Source organism: Amblyomma mixtum, chromosome 5 (assembly GCF_055824585.1).
Source record: "Amblyomma mixtum isolate Tamu chromosome 5, ASM5582458v1, whole genome shotgun sequence".
NCBI classification, from domain to species: domain Eukaryota; kingdom Metazoa; phylum Arthropoda; class Arachnida; order Ixodida; family Ixodidae; genus Amblyomma; species Amblyomma mixtum.
Genome location: NC_143016.1, coordinates 41,970,878 through 41,991,570, shown reverse-complemented (window position 1 = coordinate 41,991,570; position 20,693 = coordinate 41,970,878). Strand labels below are relative to the sequence as shown.

Below are 20,693 nucleotides of genomic sequence, written 5' to 3'. Positions count from 1 at the left end.
GAGGTTCCAGTTAAGCGAGTAGTTGCCCAAAACGCACTCAACTTTACAGACTCCTAGCCACGTCTAGTTAGTTGTCCGATACACCACAGCTTTCGCTCTGTAACTAGGTTCAACAGTAGTTAAGCCACAGCTAATTTTTTTCTTGTGCCGCGTTCCTGCTGTTAATTGTTAGTTTTCTGGCATAGTATGCCACATCCATATATAACTTTCATGGCATGAGAGTTAGTCAAAAACCCAACACATTGAATAAGGACCATTTGAAGTGACTGAAATGTAATTGGAACCAACCAGAACTTCACAGAGACACAACAGCTTCCATGTGGTCCCACCCAGTTGCAGTGCCATATTTGAAAACTTCTAGTCCTGTCTATTTACTGGAGAGGCTTGCATTGCCTTGTTAAATAGTATCTGCAGTGACTTCAGGATGGGATGTGTAACAGAGACATGTGGCTGCAGTGTTTGTTTCTTTCTTGCTGTCGGCTCGTTAAATACAGCTCACCAAGATATGCCGAGTGACCCCACTTTTGAGCATTCCTTTTTATGGCTCACTTGGATCGCCTAGCTGCCTTATTGTTGAGGTTTTCCCAAGAGAAGCATTGACTGGTTGTAAGAGAGGAAAACTTGTGATGCCATTGATTCAAACTGGTTGCTGCACTGGGCAAAAATTGTGGCAGTTGAATGTATCCTGAAATGGTGGGTGCGTGTGTTTTGTTAGAGAAAGAGGGATGCAGGCAAGCCCCGCTCACTTGCGTGGGTGCCAGCAGTGACATAGGCCTGGCGGGGTTGTCCCCTTTGCAGCGTCTCCTGCCCGCTCTCCCCTGAGCTCGCCTGTGAACCCACGGCCTGCCAATAACCTCTTCCTGGGCAGCTTCCCCAATCCGCATGGCACGGGGGCCTCGCCTGGCTCCAGGTCTCCCAATGGTACTCGTGTTCCTCTTTCCAAGGGCGCCACCCTGCTGCCACCAATCCCTTCTTTGTTTCTTCCCCGGCCTTCTTTTCTCATCTCACCCCTCCACCAGTGCCTCAAAAGGTTGCTTTCCTCTTGAGTGTGTAGCTCTGCAGCCTCTGTGAAGCATAGTGGCACTAGAGCAGCAACTCCCAGTTCGTTGCCACTGAAACTGAGCTGGGTGAATAGAGAGGTACAGAACACATTGTGTGGTGAGGCTCCAGAAAATTGCTGGTATATTGTCTTTCTTTGTTAAGGCGGACGCTTGGGCAAGTTGGTACTTAGTCCTGTGTTTCTGCGCTGTTTTTCCTTCTTTATTGTCTTTGGCCTGCACTCGTTGTGGCAGTTCTTTGCAAGAACAAAGCATGACCATATAGCAGTTACATTTGTTATTGCTTTTACGTGCAGTCCAATAAACTAATGTACTTTCGGTTTGTACCTAGTTGTTGTGACATACACATCCAAAATTTTGCTGAGAGAAAGTCATTGAAGTGCATTTGGTGCTCTTGATTCCACTTTTTCCTGTGCTCTCGCGCTGTTCAAACTTGCCCCAGAGAATTTCTCATGAGCCTTCTTTGCACAAAGTGCACCACACATTGTTGAGAATGTGGTCCTTACAAAATAGGGCTATCTTTTGCAAAAAGTCAAGTAGCACATGCCTGTGGTGGTCCGTTTCTGCGGAGTTCCTTTGTGTGCCAGTTACCAGCTGAAGCAGTTTTTAGATTTGTTTCTTACTGGTAGTGTTACATTTCACTGGCAGTCATGTAAATCACATGGTCAGTTAACCAGTTCATCTGTGCTGCCCATTATTGGTTGGTTGTGACGAGGCATGCTCGGATGCATACTTTGCCACGTGCCAGCAATGTTTTAAAAGACAAGTCGAGAGCTCTTTTATGAATTAAAATTTCAACCATCGCTATGAAATTTTAAAAATTTGTTGCCCGAGATATGGCAGGAAATGCTGTATACTTCATGGAGGTGAGACTTTGCCAAGTTTATTTTCAAAGTTTTATTCCTTGTTGCAGGTATTCTACCACATATTTTAGGCGCCTCTGTCTATTCTTTTCGGTTCTGTTGTTTGCGGCAAGCATTTGTTTTGTTTGTTTGTTCCAGCCGATGCTAGCATAAGATGGCCTGGTGCTGCATGCTGTGTGGCAGTTGACATGGTGGCGCTCTTTCTTCTCTTTGCCTGCTAACTTTTCCCCTTTTTCCTCTCTTCTTTTTCTCACTGTCACGGTTTCTGTCAGTGTGGTGTGACCTTCTAAGCTTCATTAACTGCAGTGGTGCTGAGTGTGTGTGTGTATGTAATTCCTTGTCTATTATGTGTTTTCCATACTAACGGTGTGGCCTTTGTGTGTAAGTGGTTCACAAGCCGGAGTTTCCAATGTCTCACTGACGTGCTTTGTAGCTGCTCTTCTATGCCTCTATCATTGTGTGCATCTGACACCTTTCTGGGTGCTGCTGTTGGTATGCGCTGACACCAAAGGAGGATGGGTGTTGTCTGCTACCTTCGTGTGTCCCATTTAAATCCTTTGTTGTTGTGGTTGTACTTGCATAATTTTTCTGTGGGCTGCTGAATATGAAGCACTCTTTAATTCTCATTGCATTTAGCTAATTCTAAAGTGCCAAGTGTCAAACACGGTGCAACGGCTGCACTGTGCAAGCATAGTTAGGTGAGCTGTACCCGTGCGAATTCTCGGCGCAGCGGCAATCGACGTCTTCCTCCGTAAACGAAGGAGCAGAGAAAGGCTTCGGTTGAAGGTGCCATGACTTTCTTTATTTTGCCTTGGGCATACAAGGCACAAGAATGTTGGTTTCGAGCTGCAGTTGTGAACATGGAGCTCTGAGCAGTGAACTTGGAACATTGAACAGCATTGACTGCATCATCAAACATATGCCTAGTTCATTTGAATGTGACTTGCGAGCTTACGTTGCATTACTGAGACTGGCATTTTGTTTGACTAGCAGTATACTATGACTGTAGCAACAATCTAGAGTGTGTGTGGAGTTCTTCACTTCTTAGATGCTGAGTATAATACTTCACTAGAACGTCGCTGTGTTCACTGTCTCTGCTCTGAAGCAAGGGTGCCATAAGTACCGGTCTCCCAGTGGCAAAAAGAAAATGGCACTTTTTTCCTGCTCCTTTTGCCAACAAGTCTGATCCGTTCCTTTGCTGGTTTATTCTGGTCAACTAGTATTTTTTTGTTTTTATGGCCTCTGTTTTGCTGCAATACAAAGAAAATACCCAGCTGGGCTGAATAGTACGGCTCCATTGCAGAACAGATGCAGCACACAGGATGGGATGAAACAAAAGATGGAGATGTCTTCATCGTTTGCTCCGTCTTGTGTGCCGCATTCTTTCTGTGATTTGATTATAAGTGCGACATTGTCCCTTTAGTTTGAAAAGCAAAGCCAATATCATAGGCTGCTATATTTTGATAGTAGGTATGTTTATAGATGCCCACTAAATTTTGAGATTGTGATTACAAATGCAAGTGCAGTTTGGATGCCCTGTGACCACAAATGACTCCAAGAAGGAAGTTGTAGCACATGCAGCCTTTGCTGAAAGTAAAGAGCAGGAACCGATGTAAGGTTGTTTTGTAAAACTCATAGCTTTCATGGCTATCTGGAGCACCGCAGAATTGGAAAAGTGACTCTTCTCATTTTATTATGCTGAGGCTATCAAACCTGGCTCCGGGGAACTCTCACTTCTAATGACAACTTCGTAGGGTTCCTTTCAAGCACCTGGCAAGCATTTTATCTCCCAGTGAGGCACATGCTGGGCTTTCATTAATTGAATCTCAAATTGTATGTTTGAAAGAATTAAGGAAGAATTTACTATGCTTCGTTTTGTAACAGAATATTATTATACAGGTTACTTGTACTTAAGTTTTATAGAGGAGAGAGAAGTTTTTCCTAAATACAACTGAAGCAACACTGTAGGTTACAACCTGACACACTTAGAAAATGTACCTAGTGTGCCACACACACAGAACAAGCAGGTAATTGTTAAGGCTACTTATTAATATTTGTACCTATTAAGAAATGTGGAGTTTCTATTAGGGTCGTCTTTTTCTTTCTGTGTACTTTCAGTATAATTATCTCCTGTCTAAATGAGTGAACAGTTTCCCCCTCTAATCATGCTAGGACAAAAAAAGTTCCCCATGCTTTCCTTGGTTTCAATGACTGTTGACTTCTTTCATGTGCAAGAACCCCCCCCCCCCTCCCCCCCATTGATATATCATTCTTTCAATGGCAGTTCTGGCTCAGCGTGAAACGAAATTTCAAGGCAATATGCTTGATGACCTGTCTGCGGTGCATGAGGACATACTTGGAAAATTCCACACCTGATGACATGTACTTTACTGGTTCCTGCCACACAGCATACAATAATGCCTAGCCACCGCTGCTGTCAGCACATGCAAGCAGCCACAGCTGTCTGCCCCTGTGGTGTTTCATAGGCGGGTGGAAAAAAATGTTCAGCACAACACCACCATAATCCTAAATAAGAAATACTGCTGGGTGTACAAGGGACCTTCAAAAATTTTTCTGGGGTATTACGCTGAATAAATCTGTGTTTTTAGCATCTGTTTATGTTAGATAGAACATCATGCATGTACAGTGGAACCTTATTGATGCAATTTTTTTTTCCTCTGAAAATAATTGTATTAGTCGGGAAAACGTATGATCCATAGCGCCTAATTTTGAAAAATGTAACTACTGAATGAGGTACAAAGGCATTTATTGTCAGTTTTACTTCGTAAGGGAAAACGTATGATCCATAGCGCCTAATATTGAAAAATGTAACTACTGAATGAGGTACAAAAGCATTTGTTGTCAACTTTACTTCGTAAAAATGTTGATTAGCTTTTCTTGGCACAAGGCCTGAACAGCTCCTTTTCTAATGATCGCAGAATTCATTTCGCATTTGCATCATCCTTAGTGCGGAAGGAACTTCGCAACACATCACTTGCAGTGGCGAAAGTAGCTGGGATAATAGCTTCCAACCAAGAGCTTCCCGAAGTTCAGAACTTCTAACCTTAAAATTCCCAGTTACGAACCTTGCTGCCCGCTTCTGAACTCGTTCTAGCTTGTCTTTTAAAATATTTGTGAACGGGTCCCAACATACGCATCCATATTCGAGAATTGGCCTGACATTCGTAACGTACAATGTTTCTTTTAGGCGTGGAGTTGTATGTTTAAAGTTTCTTTTAAAAAGGTTGAGAACGCGGGAAGCTTTGGCAGTTATCGCGTCGACGTGTGCGGTCCAATCCAACTTCGCTGTAAATGTGATACCGATATACTTTACTCTGTCCTTTGTCTGTACAACAGATTGATTTAGATTATAGTTGCCCCATATCTTCTTTTTTTTGTTTGTGAACTGCATGAGGTAACATTTACTGGTGTTGAGAGTCATCTTCCATTTGTCACACCACGCACATACCTTGTCAAGGTCAGACTGCAACAGAATGGCATCATTTGCGCCCGTGACAGAACGGTAGACAACACAGTCATCGGCGTACAGCCTAACACGGGAGCACAGTTCACTCGGCAAATCATTTACAAAAACAAGAAACAACAAAGGCCCAAGTACCGAGCATTGCGGCACACCTGATAAAACCTGAACAGACTGCGAAGTGACACCGTTTATAAGTACCCGTTGTTGCCGGCAATACAAATAATCTTGAATCCATCCAAGAAGTCTAGAAGGTATACCTAAATATGATAACTTTGTTAAGAGCAGAGAATGCGAAACCACGTCAAAAGCCTTGTGGAAATCAAGAAAAACTGCGTCTATTTGAACACCCCTATACCTTCTGCTACATCATGGATGAACTAAGTGAGCTGAGTTGTACACGATAGGCCCGAATGGAAATCATGTTGAGCGGTAGTGAAGAAATCATTACGATTAAGGTGCTTCATAAGACCAGAATATATTATATGCTCCAGTGTTTTACAAGAAACAGAGGTGAGGGACACCGGTCTGTAATTACATATATTTGCGCGATCACAATCTTTATGTATTGGCGTTACATTCGCAAGTTTCCAGTCATTTGGGAGTTTTTTATAATCCAGGGATTTATTGAATATTGTGACCAAAAATGGAGCTGTTTCTATTGCACATAGCTTCAAAATATGATTAGATATATCGTCTGGGCCGTGGGCAGAATGGGAATTTAGATTAGACAGCAGCGCCATCACACCCGTCTCGGTTATCATTACATCTTCCATTTCCGGCAAGTGTGTGAAATTTTGCGTGACTAGATTGAGGTCTGCTTGATCACTGACAAATACTGAGTGAAAATACGCATTAAAAATTTCAGCTTTACTCAAGTCGTCTGCTACAATGCTGTTATTGTGCACCAAAGACGGAATTCCAACGTTATCTTTTTTAGTATTTTTAATATGCTTCCACACTTGTTTTGGATTAACTCTTATCTTTTCCGATAAAGACGATAGGTAAAGACGCTTAGCACTTTTCAGTTCTGTCTTAAGCGAACACGTCAATAACTTCAGTTTTGTGAATAAGGAGGGGCTCTTAGTTTTACGACATTTCTTATACAGTGTGGCCTTCCTTCTAATGGATCTACGTAATTCCCTTGAAATCCAAGGTTTGTCAGCGCGTAGTTTCCCTGATACAGTCTTAGAAGGAACGTACGCTGTAATCAAGTAGAGAAGCTTGTCCTTAAATGCGATCCACAAGCCATCCACGTTACACGTTTCGCTATAGCTGAGAAACAATGGGAAGTAATTTACTAAAGCATTCTTTACAGCATCATAGTTCCCTCTCTCGTAGAGAAATATTTTTCTTGAACGCCCTTTTTGAAATTCGGGTTTCTTGCAAAAAACAGTGGCGGCAACAGCTTCATGGTCGCTTATTCCTGGTGCCACTGTAACAGATTCAACAGTACCATTTTGGTTGCTAAAAAGCAAGTCTGACATTTGCACCAGTTGTGCATAAGCGAGTCGGAAAATCCACAAATTGAAAGAGCCCATAGTTCCGGATCATCTCATAAAAGACTGAGTGTAGCGCTGATCTACAGGAAGCCGGTTGTTCCATACGACATCAGGCATGTTAAAATCGCCTCCCAGAATAATCATATCTGATGATAAGCTTGACAGCGATCTCAATACACTGTGAAATATTTCCAGGTTGTTTGAACTAGGTGGCCTGTAGAATGATCCTACGGCAAGGCTCTCCCCATTTGACAAAATTATTTTGCACCACACAGATTCTGCACCATCATGAACACAGCTGATTGGTACACTTTGGATGTCGTCGCATACAAGAATAAACACTCCACCGCCATGCGTGTCTCGATCCTTTCGATGTGCTATATAACATGAGGGAAAAACTTCAGAGCTTGTTATATTATGGTCAAGCCAAGACTCAGTTCCAATAACAACATGAGCCTGTGTCATCCCTACTAAAGGAGTGTACGATGGGGGGCTAGTTGGTAATCCATGAACTAAGAACGAAAACCACGCAAAGGACGATACACAGGGAAGAAGTAGACAGGACGAGCTTCTTCCCTGTGTATCGTCCTTTGCGTGGTTTTCGTTCTTAATCCCTACTAAACTGGCAAAATCAGCAGTCTTGTTCCTAACGCTCCGACAATTCACGATAAGAAAGGATAGCTGGCTCATAGAGTGCTTATTATGACGGGGAGGGGTACATGATTGCTATTGCACAAATTCACGAACAGAATCAGTAGCGCTGTCAAAAATGTATGCTTTCCCATCAGTTATTAGTTTATCGTACTTTAACGCATACTTAGCGTTTAGACCTCAGGCATACGCACTTAACCTGCTCCTTGACTGACGCACACTGGGCGAGTAGTCTTCACTCACTGAGTAACCGGTATCCTTAAATTTAGATGCAACAGAAAGAACAGGCTGTTTGTCCTTAAACAAGTTAAATTTAACAATGATTGGTCTCTTCTTGTTTTCAGCATACCTGCCTATTCTATGCGCTCTCTCAATTGCAGCGGGATCAATTTTAACACCCAGTTTTTCATCGCAGATTGATATGACCTTAGCCTCCGAATCATGTTTGTTAGTGCTTATTTACAAAACTATAGTGGCTCGCATTAGCTTTGGTGCATCACCCTGCAGGCGCTAATCATGTTTGCAATGTATGCGTAATGAATTGTAGCCACTGGGCATGCACTCCAATGGTGAAAGGCTGGAATTTTTTTTATCTATATGGACACTCTTAGCCTACAATTTACTACTACTACATTAATAGACAGGGAGCCTGCCTCCTTGTCGAGATAAACAAGCTGAAGTAAGCTTCACACTAGCCAGAATGGAATACAGTTGGCTTGGACCACGAAAGATGCATACTCTTTTGCCGCAGTATATTCACCCATGTGAGCATATGGCATGATTTATGTATTGGCGTGAAGGCCTGCCTAATGCATGTCAAGCAGCTATGTGTGCGTCAGTGTCACATTGTGAACAGGAATAACAGCACCTGGAAAACTTGTGCATTTCGTTCCTGTATTTCTTTTGGTTCTGATTGCCCCGGTATTAACATTGTCTGTTGTCAGGCGTCTGTCCCTTTGATGCTGCTAGAGTCTGTGTTGCAGGGGAGTTGGCGGGTTTGGTGCATATGAGTGCATGCCCACTGATAGCGGGTGGGGGGCGGATGCGGCTCAGCATCTCCACTTCCATCGCCGGTGCGGTCGCCAGCCCGAGCCCCGCGTGCCCCGTCCTGCCGAGCGCTGTACGACTTCGAGCCAGAGAATGAAGGCGAGCTGGGCTTCCACGAGGGGGACATCATCTCGCTGGTGCGTCGCGTCGACGACAACTGGTACGAGGGGAGCTTCGACGGCCGCACGGGCATGTTCCCCGTCAATTACGTCGAAGTGGTGGTGCCCCTGCCCTGAGCTCCTGGCATGGTCGAGCAGGCGCTGCTGGCTGATGCCGTGTAAGTTGGTGCTGCAGTTTTGGAACAAGTGTGGGAAGCAGGTTCTTGTTCAGTGCTCCTGAGCCAGTGATCTGTTGCGCTGTATGGCATTCGTGAGCACCTGGCAATGTGTGGGAAATCTTCATCCTGAAGTGAGGGGAGTTCTTAGTTGTCAAGTAAGAGGCAGCTTTTTTTGTGCAGTTATAGGAGAGATTATCAAATTCACCCTTAATTTCCATCCCTCTTTGTCTGGGGCTAGCTTGACTGCAGGCATGTGCAAATGCTTGTCATTGTGGCTCGAGCAGTGTACATTCACTCTTTTGATACGTCATCATTAGAATGCCCAATATCACAAGAGGCCCTGAAGGTGCATCTCCCACCTATGACCATTCACCTGCCGCCCACATACCAACCTCGTCCAACCTCCAGAAGGCTCCCGATCCTATAAGCCCATGATAAAAGAGACACAAATGGATCGTCTAGCAGCTGGAGCTTTGTACAGGAGATGCAAATGGCTGGCATACTCTAATGCTAACATATACACCACTGCATTAATCACGTTGATCGTCTTTATTTTTTGCCTTCGCACTTCCTCTAAGCAGACTAGGAGCGGCCACATCCTTCATGCCTCTCCACCCCTTCCTCTTCGTGCACACAATTACAGCCGCTTTCTACCACCAATATTTTTCTTGTCTTGAAAACACTCACTACACCATTTTTACAATACTTATGTATTCCTTTCTGAATGATTCTGGTGCCGCAGTGTGCATCAAGGTTCAGAAAGCTTGGGATTCCTAGTTCTTGTTGTTAATCATATTTAATTCATCCTCTGTTGTCAGGTGATTTGTACACTCCCGTGTTAACTATATTTTGTAGCCGTTGGCACAGTTTCATTGGGTGCTAACTATACTTGCTGCACCTTTTAGAAGCAGTCATTGACAGCACATTTGAACATGGACAAGCTCAAAATCTGCAGACGGGCCCAGAGTCACAAAGGCCTCTGCATCATGCCCTGTCACAAAGAGGGCCATTGGAATAATAATTCTGCTGGCCATAACAATTAAGAGTTTATTCCTACACTTCTTGGAGGCTGTGTTGTTGTGGCAAGGTTTTTCAAAATTATGTGGCCATGTGTTGCAAACCCAAGCAGTCCATCTGCTTGGCATTAATGTAAGGTGGTATACTAAAGCATTTTCAACAGTGCTGCATGTATTAACCACAGTTATCATATTTGCACTATATTGCTAAAGGACACAGACATTGCAACCCCGCCGCAGTGGCTCAGTGGTTACGGCGCTCGGCTGCTGACCCGAAAAAGACGCGGCTTGGATCCCGACTGCGGGCCTCTAGAACTTCGCCTTCATCGAAATTCGGCCACGGTGGCCGAATTTCGATGAAGGCAAAATTCTAGAGGCCCGTGTGCTGTGCGATGTCAGTGCACGTTAAAGAACCCCAGGTGGTCGAAATTTCCGGAGCCCTTCACTACGGCGTCTCTCATAGCCTGAGTTGCTTTGGGATGTTAAACCCCAATAAACCAATAAACCAAACAGACATTGCAGTGCATTATCTTTGTTAAAGGCTCTACTATACATTAGTGCCAAAGCTTCTTCCATTTCTACAGTATATTCTGCATGTTACAAGACATGTGAACAGTTTAGTGGTGAAGGTATAGACCTCCTGCATGTTTGCGAACAAACGAGGTGGCGCTGCAGTCACTAGCAGGCTCACGGTAGGATAAGAAGCCAGGGAGTCATGGGGAGGCCTTGAGCACGGATTTTCAAGGCTTGTAGGCACGTTTTCAGTTGCTTCAACTCACAAGAGTGGTTCATGCATTGAACTTAGCAATTTCGCCCCAAGTACATTAGCTCGCATTGAGCATGTACGGCGTGTTCCGCGAAATAGTAGTTGGGCACTGAGCATTGTGCACATGGTTGATGGTAAACAGAAAGAATTGCTGTCATTGAATTCTACTGTAGACACTTAATAAAGTCGCCAGTCTTTTACACACTGTACTAGCCAGCACGATCTTACTTCGAGACAGTAGTGAGAAGAAGCACTGGCATTGTATCGGCCAAGCAGACAAGCGCTCGCAGTCCGTTGGCACACCTACTGTGCAGTGCATTACCAACTAGTTCTGCACTTAACAGCTTAAACCCCAGTATCTTGTCACTGTGTTTCACCAGACAGTTTCGTTTCTGTCAGTTTGCACCATTCACAAATCGGTTGCTGAACAACTCAGGTGTTTGAAAGATGCAGCAGCTCAAGTCGCAAAATACCACTTGCCTGCAAGTTACGTGTACTGAACGCAGCTAGGCATGCTTGCAGTTGTTACCACATATTTATGGTATCCTTTGCCCGCCATTGCCACGTGATGACAAAAACAAAGACCAAAGAACTCCGCAACTTGGGCTATTCCCACCCGTGGCTGTTTTCTTGGTTTACGATCACATGGTTTACGATCACGCAAAACCTCATTAGCCAGCTTATGACACATCATGCAATGAAAAGAGCTGATAAGGGAGTAATTACTCATTGACATCCACCCGAGCGCAGCCATACGACTACAAAGGAAAGCTGTACAGCTTTCTCAGAAACTTCGTAGTTAAAGAAAAATTCGTCCTGGTCCGGGGTTCGAACCCGGGACCACCGCTTCACCGGAGCAGTCGCTCTACCAATTGAGCTAACCGGGACGGCAAGCTTATGGTAGGGCGAGAGTGAATTGATCAATAACTCGAAGTGGGAACTGTGTTTGTCAGAAGTTTAGGGGAATCCCCCAAGGTGGAGTAGATTTGTAATAAGGGAGTAATTACTCATTGACATCCACCCGAGTGCAGCCAAACGGCTACAAAGGAAAGCTGTACAGCTTTCTCAGAAACTTCGTAGTTAAAGAAAAATTCGTCCTGGTCCGGGGTTCGAACACGGGACCACCGCTTCACCGGAGCAGTCGCTCTACCAATTGAGCTAACCAGGACGGCAAGCTTATGGTAGGGTGAGAGCGAATTGATCAATAACTCGAAGTGTGAACTGTGTTTGTCAAATGTTTAGGGGAATCCCCCAAGGTGGAGTAGATTTGTAATAAGGGAGTAATTACTCATTGACATCCACCCGAGTGCAGCCAAACGGCTACAAAGGAAAGCTGTACAGCTTTCTCAGAAACTTCGTAGTTAAAGAAAAATTCGTCCTGGTCCGGAGTTCGAACCCGGGACCACCGCTTCACTGGAGCAGTCGCTCTACCAATTGAGCTAACCTGGACGGCAAGCTTATGGTAAGGTGAGAGTGAATTGATCAATAACAAGTGGGAACTGTATTTGTCAAATGTTTAGGGGATTCCCCCAAGGTGGAGTAGATTGACAAACACAAACACGAAGCGAACGCCAAAGTCTCGGTTCCACGGGCGGCCGGCTCACCAGTTCACTTGTTCTCGCTTGACAGCTCATGTGACGTGTACAAAAACTGCTGTCCCTCCTCTGCGAGATGTCGTCACGCCGGCGGTGACGACACACGGCCAATTTCAGCAGCCGGTTGGAAAGTGAACCTGTTCCAGTGCGAACCATCTCGATGATTCGGCCCCAGATGACAATTACATGCGCAACTAAATCTGTGTTGGTTTTTCCTTTTTTAAGTGTACTGTGCTAACGTATAAGCGTAACCTTTGCCGTATATACCGACTGGCAGCATTGATCGAGATCTACACTGGGCGTTATACTGCGGCCTATTGCGATAGTAATCTGCGAGAAACCTAACGAGGCTGATTTAATTTTCGTTTCTATAATGCTACTACACGGACCCCACAGTGACGTAGCTGGTCAAAACATGCTGCTTCTGCAATGCGCGAACACGATGCAGGCGCGCCGATTCTCCTGGTAGCTGCGGCAGCTACGGTAGGCACGGGCGGGCGGAACCTGTTTTGCCTACCATGCGAAAGTCGCTACTGACATCCGTGCCACCCCATCTTCATGGCGTCGCGGCGTGAAGGAGGTCTATAAGGCTTAATTGCATCAGTTTCTTTTACAGTGTCATAGTAGTCTGTCATTGCCTCTTGTAGTCAGCGAAACCGGCGGGTGCGTTGCCATGCGAACTACGCTGAGGGTGGTTACCGTGCAGTGAGGAAGGTGTGACATGAGCAGAGAAACGCATAACCAGTGGGTGGTTACCGTAGAAGGAGGAGGGTATCGGGGGAGTGCAGAAACCCCCATCCGGAGGATGGTTACCCTGGAAGGAGCAGGTTATGGCAGGAGCATAAGGAGGCACAACATGTCAGCAGTTGCCACGGAAACCACCCAGAAGGTAGTTAACCTGAAAGGACAAGGAGAGTTACCATGAAAGGAGGCATTATGGCAAGAGCGTAGGAAGGCGTAACCAGAGGATGGTTACAACCTTAACCATCCGAAAGGTGGTTACCGTGGAAGGAGGAAGGTATGGCGAGAGCAAGAGAAGGCGCACCTGTTGCGTGGCTGCCATGCAAACCAAACAGAGGGTAGTTACCCCAGAAGGAGAACGAGGGTTGCCGTGGAAGGAGGGTGGAGCAAGAGGCGGAGGTTATGGCGAGAGTCTAGGAAGGCATACCACGGTAACCATCCGGAACGTGGTTACCACGGAAGGAGGAGGAAGGGTATGGCGAGAGCGGAGGAATGTGGGACGGTCTATCTGCGATAGCTGCTGTGAAACGTGCCACCTGAGGAGAGGATCATCACCGGCACTGCGCTTCTAGAATGGCAGACTGGAGAGCAGACGTTGACAAAAAAACGACTGTGTAGAAAACTAGAGTGCCCTAGAACTATACAGATATGAGGCTGCTCTCATATTCTCTACCACAACATATCATGAAGTACAAGTACCCTAACAGCTGTCACTGAATCTCGTGGAACCAGTAATAACCATGCTGTCAAATCTTTTTTTTTTTTCTTTCCAGTTGCAACTGGCTGTGCAATTGCCTGCTGTGGAAACAAGGGCTACCAGCCTCCTGCCTGTGTTAGCTCTGAATTCAACAAGTCCCGTCTGTTGATTTTGTGCTAATCTGCAAGTGGTTCACATGTGAACTTAGTCATGTTGGGTTTGTTTATAAGCTTTTTTTTTCCTTAAAGCCATGCTTTCAATCACAATGGCTGTCACCCAGTGTTGAGTGTTAAAATGTAAATATTTATTGTTTAGTGCCACGGACATTTCTTAGGCCGTTGTTTATTTATGTTGGACTCTGTGCCCCTGCTCTTGATGAGTTATGTTCACGTGGGATAACAAAGAATGATGGTTGAACGAAGAAAGCCGAAGTGCTCTCTCTCTAGGCACAAATCAGAAGGCTGTGTTGGTTACAGGTACTGTTTTTAAGTATTTCCTTTCTTGTCTTGTACTGAACCAAAGTGTGTATTGCTAAGCAGTACTCACCGACGACTTTCTGTTGTCAAGACCAGAGTAAGACGCAAGGTCTTACTAACCACTTAAAGAAAAGCATGTCTTGTTTCTTTTTTTTTATCATATCTGCTCTTACCTTTTATTTCTATTTTCTCTTGAGAAGTTTCTGCCTTGGACTATGTCTTTCATGGCTTCAATCATGTACCATCTCTCGAAATGTCTGTAGTAAGCTTTATTGATCGTGATTTTATGACTGTGTCTCGTCTCAAAGCTGCTACTACAGTTACAATGTGGAAGTTGTTATAAGCTCACAACAGTGAAGATTCTACTTATCCAGAGGCTTAGTGTCCCCTCTCCTGCCTGTTGCCTGCGTTTACTAGAGCAGCAGTGTGCCCGTAGCAAATGTGCACTGCTTTAATGGCTGACGTTCCCCTCAAATCTGTTGTTTGCGAGAGCACGGTTGTGAAACGCTTCCCTCCGATGTCCAGCTGGTGCTATCCGTGCCTGTACTGTAGAGAAAAAGAAAGAAGGGTGTGTGGCTTGCGGGCACCTTTTTGCGCACTCTGGCACTCGTCCTGGTGCCGCATGACTGCTCGCCAGCTTCTTAAAGAATGAAGAGACAACTAAAGAGAGCCTTTCGTGAAGGGCAGTGGCTGAGGAGGCTGTTTCTGTTCAAGCTTGGTCTTGAGGGACAATATGGCGGTCTGGAACACATCCACTTTCAGTTACTGGTCAGTTGATTTTATTTTTTCATATAAATAGAAATGTAAAAGAGTAGCAGTGGAAATGGGCAGAAGACAAGGCAACGCCTGCTGTTTCCCATCCGTTCCTTGCCTGCATTCATGCCCCAGCACCAATGTTCCCATTGTACCGACAATGTAGAGTGTTCACATTATTTTGGTTGTGGGCACAAACCTACGATCCAAGCCTATCAAAGCCTTCCACTGTGTCTACTTGAGCAATGGTTGAGGCATGCTAAAGCAGTGTGCTTTACGGATGTGTGCAGTAAAATTGCGAGAAAAAAATGTAACTACAAATACATCGAAGCCTGCAAGGGTTTTAAGCAAGCACTAGAGCAACTATTTTTACTCTGTTAGCATAGAAGCTAAGTTAATTTTCAGTATTTAATTCAGAGGAAATGACAGTGATTACCACTTGTCAGGCTGCAATGCAGCGGTTCTCATGCCTGCTTTGAACACACATTTTTAATGGTGACCTTTACAGGTTTGTACAAGTAGAACTGCTGACCACATCATTTCAACAGATGTACTGCTCTCCTAGGCGTAATTTATGCCAGTTCTCATCGCTGCGGCGCAGTATCATTGATGTCAAGGGCCCCTTTCTTTGAGAGCAATGCACGCACAATAGTAGGCAAGAGGCAGCTCAGTGTAGATAGCAAGGAATTGTAAAATCAAGCTCTTGCATTTTGGAGTTGCAAATAGTGGTTTGCTTGTGTAATAAATGTTTGTGCCCCCCTTTGATGTGTAGGGGACACATTACTGACTGCTTGGAAAGAAAGCCTCCTGAAGGGTTCACATATGCAGATCTCTACCTTGAATTGAATTTCCTGGTCCCTAGGCTTTTGGGCTTGAGAGGCTGGGGCACCATTCATTTTAATCATACTGTGCATGTCTTCAGGTTATTCCCTTCCGTGCGCTTGGTTTGTTGGCACTTTTTTTTTTTTTTCTTAAGCGATAATGAAGTGCATGCTCATGGTGGCTCTTGCGGAATGATGCGGCCCTCCTGCTGGAGGAACGCCCGTCGCTAGCACTTTAGTGTGTGTGTTTCTCAGATGGTGTGCAGTGCTTGTGTTCTGACATATCCAGTGAAACGGCGTGTGCTCGCCTCTGCATGTCTTGTTCGGCTGTGGTCGGTGCGTTTGCTGCTGGAGGAGACTGCACATCTAGTCCAGCGAAGGGTCCTGTCCTGGGGGTTCATCTGCGTCTTTCTTGGTGCCTCGATTTCATTTTCAAGCATTGCAGCCACACTAGCTAGACATGGACAATGTGCCATTAGATGCCAGTGTGTACGAAGGATATTTTAGCATCGTGGTACAGTGAACGTTGTTCACTGCATATAAAACAGGTGTCGCGCCGAGTGCATTCGCACCCTCTTTAACCCTGTGTGTTTCAACCAGCTAGGCCAGTGTGTCCCTTCCAGCAATATGCCCTAGTCAGCAATACAAGGCCCTTCGCCCCGACCTCCTGCATTCGAGCTTGCTTTTCATTCAATCCATGGAATGTGCCAGCATCCCATCATGCACGAGACTACCCGCTGAGTCTCAAGGGCAATAGTCTCGCCTATTTGGTTTCGGAGAGAACCCTCACACCGTCCCTGTCTGATGGCAATACGGCACCTCCAGCAAATTCAAGAAATGGAATCTTACATTCCAACCTCAAAAGGCCTCCTCCTCCGTAGTAGTAGTACTAGCCCACCGTAGTTTTAGAAGTCGAACCTCAGATTTCTTTAGCCCCAAATGCTGTTGTACCACATTGCCATGTGCCGAGTCCTAGTCTGGCTAGCCACCAGCATAACTCGTAGTGACCGTAACCGCTGTGATCTTGGTGTTGTCCTCTGTAGGCCTGTACCTTTTTCTCTCTCTCTGTCAGTCCCCCGCTAATCACCATGGGAACTCTCTCCAGCCGTGGTTCTTTTTTCGCTGTTGTAAAATCTTGTTAAATGTCATGCGAACAAGAGACATTTATCCCAAATAAAGGCTGTTTTTGTTGTTCCAGAAACCTGAATCATTGTTTTCTCAAGAACATGAGCGCACTTTTGCAGTATTACTGGACATAGTGTCCGCACAGAAGCAGAAGAGACAAACTTGGAAGCAAGTGTGACTGCGGAAAACCCTGTATTGTGGCGCAATTAGTTGCGCTCATGCGCTCAATAGGTGGGCTATAGATAAAGCAAATGTTATTCATAAAATAAATAAAAATAATCTTGAACATGCGGCATGCACGCATCAGATGTTCGACCAGACCATGATTTTGTGCTTCTGGTTTCCTTGAACGCGACATCAGTTTCAGTCAAGTAAAATTTTAAATATTGCATCAACAAGCTAAGCATGTCAGTAGTTTCCAAGGGCTGAAATGTAGTGGTGCCAGTTCGGCATTTTCAGTCACTTGCATTTCATGTCGATTTTACACGCAACCCAGCATGCCAGGCAGTGAATATTTCTGCATTTCACTGCTGCAAATGAAGATCCCATTACATGATTGCAAGCCAGCGAAAAGAACAGTAGATAGTCAATATTTTGATGCTGCTATTGCTTTACAGCAATTGGCGTTTGCTGCAGTTCAGGTGAGACTCTGCCTTAAGGGTATGATGCGATAATAGCTTTATTGGCCCCCGTCAGCGGCCTGGAGTCCTCTACATATCTTACGAGACACAAGCACTTAGCAGCACAGGCCACATCCGATGCACCATCTCAGTGCACCAGTGCTCTGCGACAAGTTTTGGCGGCCGCCGGCACCATTACACCAATCAGTTGTGCCAAGCTGCCACGCCAGCCGACCAATCCGGGATGTTTCTCTCACAGCCAGTGCATGGTCAATGCATGGCCGACTACACTGGATTTTCTACATAACTAGGCCCCTAAAGCTGTCACTTCAAAACTTCCACCCAATATTAGACCTTCTCTTTCCTAAAGAAGCCTCTCTTCACCACTTCCACTATACTCACTGAAGCACGCTGCAAGGTTAAAAGAGGGTACTGAGTGCATTCTAATACTCCACCTAATAAGTGAAAATTACTCATTGACATCCACTCGAGCGCAGCCATCTATACAGCTTTCTCAGAAACTTCGTAGTTAAAGAAAAATTCGTCCTGGTCCGGGGTTCGAACTCTGGACCACCGTTTCACCAGAGCAGTCGCTCTACCAATTGAGCTAACCGGAATGACAAGCTTATGGCAGGGCGAGAGCGAATTGATCTATAACTCGATATTTGACCAATACTCCACCTGTTTCAGATTTGTCTGCATAGGAATGGGTTTAAATTGGATGAAGCAACTCTTGTAGTCTTAAGGTCCTAGCAGACCCCTCTATAGTAGAGTTGCTTGGACCGCTAAAGTGTTTACTATATCAGTGTAACAGTGTCTTTACTGTATCAGTTGTTGGCGATGGTGTGGCTCCAAGGATGGATACTGTCTGGTGATTTGGCTACTTGCTAATCACATAGTGTTGGTTTCAAAAGAAACAGAAATCCCTTCCGTCCTGCCATATCAACTGATTTTGTTTGTGTGCTAATGATTTATTTTCAGTTATAACACTTCATGTTACTACGTTTTTGATTTCGCTAAGTCTTACGGGAGTACCGTATTTGCACGAATGTAAGGCGGCCATGAATATAATGCGAGGAGTTTGAGGCCATACAAGAGTGAAAGCGGTGCATGAACATAGCGTCATCTTCCACGGCCTCATAGTCATTTAAGAGGCAGTAGTTAAAGGGGTCACGACATGGTCTACCAACAAATCATGGTTTTACATTGCAGGTACTATCTGTTATGTGCTGTTATGCGCACTTATTTATTTATTTTACATACTTTCAAGGTCCGTAGGCATAACAGAAAGGAGTGTTAAAATTATAACAGTTTGCTGTACAGAACAAAACAGAAATGAAACTATAAGGCACTTTGAACAGTGATCTTGAAATTAGTCGTGTCACAAATGGAAAAAAGAAGTAGGGCTCTAACGCACATTTGAGCTAGAAATTGCAGTTTATAAAGTTAATAGCTCTACGTCCTTCCCCCTGCCAACAATAGTCATATTGAAGCAGCCCGAGTGATATCATAAACTGACAGGCCGTTGTCTGCTGCAAAACTTCCACATGCACGGTCAGTGTGGAGCAGAGCACACCTACTCGAGTCCGGCCGTGGCACATTGTGGTCAAGTCTCCAAGATGGGCAGAAGCTATTACAGACAGAAAAGCGAAGGACACAGGCCTTTGTCACCTTTGTCTCCCTGACGTGACTTCCCCTTTCACCTGGTGTCACGACCCCTATAAGAAATGCGCGCAACACATTAGAGTGCGGCAGAACCCCCCACGCAGTGCTGCCGCTCTTCCATTTGTTGTCGCCCATTTCTGTGACCATTCACCCATTTTCTTCCTTCCCTGCTCCTCACCACTCTTTCACTGCCTTCGCTTGCTCAGTGGTGCCTTCCTTCCATGCTCACAACCAGCCTCGCTAATGGAAAAGCAGTCCTGTCTGTCGCTGGGGATGGCAGGTGGGCAAGTAAGAAGGGGGAAAACTGGATTCGCAACAACTGCATCAAAGTGGAAAGAAGGAAATCATGTCGCAACAATTGCTCCCAACTATAGCTCAGTGAAAAGGAGGGAACTTGCATCACCCCGAGAAGAAAGGAGAACATTTGTGTCACGCCATTTCTAGTTGCATGTTCAAACTGCAGCAGACAGTGGAAAACCACATTATGTGTGGAATGTAGCCAGTGCAGTGTGCCAACGAAGGTGCAGTTGTGCTAGTGGCCTTCATTCATCACATTTAGTTTAACTTAGTAAATGATTCGTCATTTTTTTCTTTTCGTGCGCACCATGCACTTTGCCTCATGGCTCCCAAAGCCTTCAAAAAGCTAACGTCTTCTTGCAGCTCACGAGCCTGTTGATTAGGCCATCTTAATGAGTGCCATTTCATTGTCTTTGATATCCATTTGCCTCAGACTATTGGTCTTCTGATTACGCTGTTATAACAGGGCGGAAAGTTGAACTAGTTGGTAAACATTCATTATGAAAAATCCAGGCGCTAACAAACAACGACACAGAGGGGACACAGCACAGGGGAAATCGCTGTGTCCCCTTTGTGTTGTTTGTTTACGCTGTTATGTTTCTGTCACTCAGATGTCCTAGACTGCGCATGTGTCGTGGTGTCATCATTCTGCAGGAAACACTTCACCATGGCCGAACGCTCTTTACCGTAAACGAAAAAAAAAAAATGTACAGTCATCTGTGGAAGGCGATACGCGACTGCAGTTTCACTTTACTATACCTGGATTTTTACTGTATGCGAGTTTACAACTGCAGGGTCCTACTGGGCCCGTTTGCACGAACGCTTTAAGCTCAGCAATAAGGAAACGACTTCGCCTTATTTCGTGCTCCTGACATAAGTGGTTCGCTGAAAAGCGTAATTAGTCATCAGCTTATTTTTTATCTTCTTACAGCAGCCAGCGCACCAATGCAGACACAGGAATTAGACCAGGGAATTTAAGCTGAGGGGCAAGCTTAAGCGTTCCCTAAGTGAAAGTCATTTGTCCGAAGATGGACTTAAGCATGTGTTTAAGTCGGCAGATTATCGGTCAGCTTATTCGCTTAGGAACCTACCGACCCATGCTATGCGCTTGAAGATGAGTACTTATCAGAATCGTATTCGATCTGTAATGCAGATAGAGGCATAATATTATTTTATTACCACAATATACACTTTATAGCCTATGATAACTGAATTTTGCCGCTAAATTTAAACACTCGGCAA

At 45.1% G+C, this 20,693-nt stretch overlaps 1 protein-coding gene across 11 annotated transcripts in view; it reads left to right on the top strand.

Moving 5' to 3' along the window:
* The window catches only part of EndoA (SH3 domain containing GRB2 like, endophilin-A), a 91,819-nt gene extending 74,657 nt beyond the window's left edge, over nt 1-17,162 (top strand). For 6 of the 11 annotated variants that reach the window (XM_089544190.1, XM_089544184.1, XM_089544188.1 and 3 more), the window contains 3 exons: nt 799-921; nt 8,609-8,879; nt 13,771-17,162. In XM_089544190.1, coding sequence (XP_089400316.1) covers nt 799-921; nt 8,609-8,838 — 353 coding nt within the window. In that variant the 3' untranslated portion in view covers nt 8,839-8,879; nt 13,771-17,162. The remainder of the gene's footprint in view (nt 1-798; nt 922-8,608; nt 8,880-13,770) is intronic. The other 5 variants (XM_089544194.1, XM_089544192.1, XM_089544193.1 and 2 more) reach the window with 3 other exon arrangements.
* Nucleotides 17,163-20,693: the final 3,531 nt, after the last annotated feature.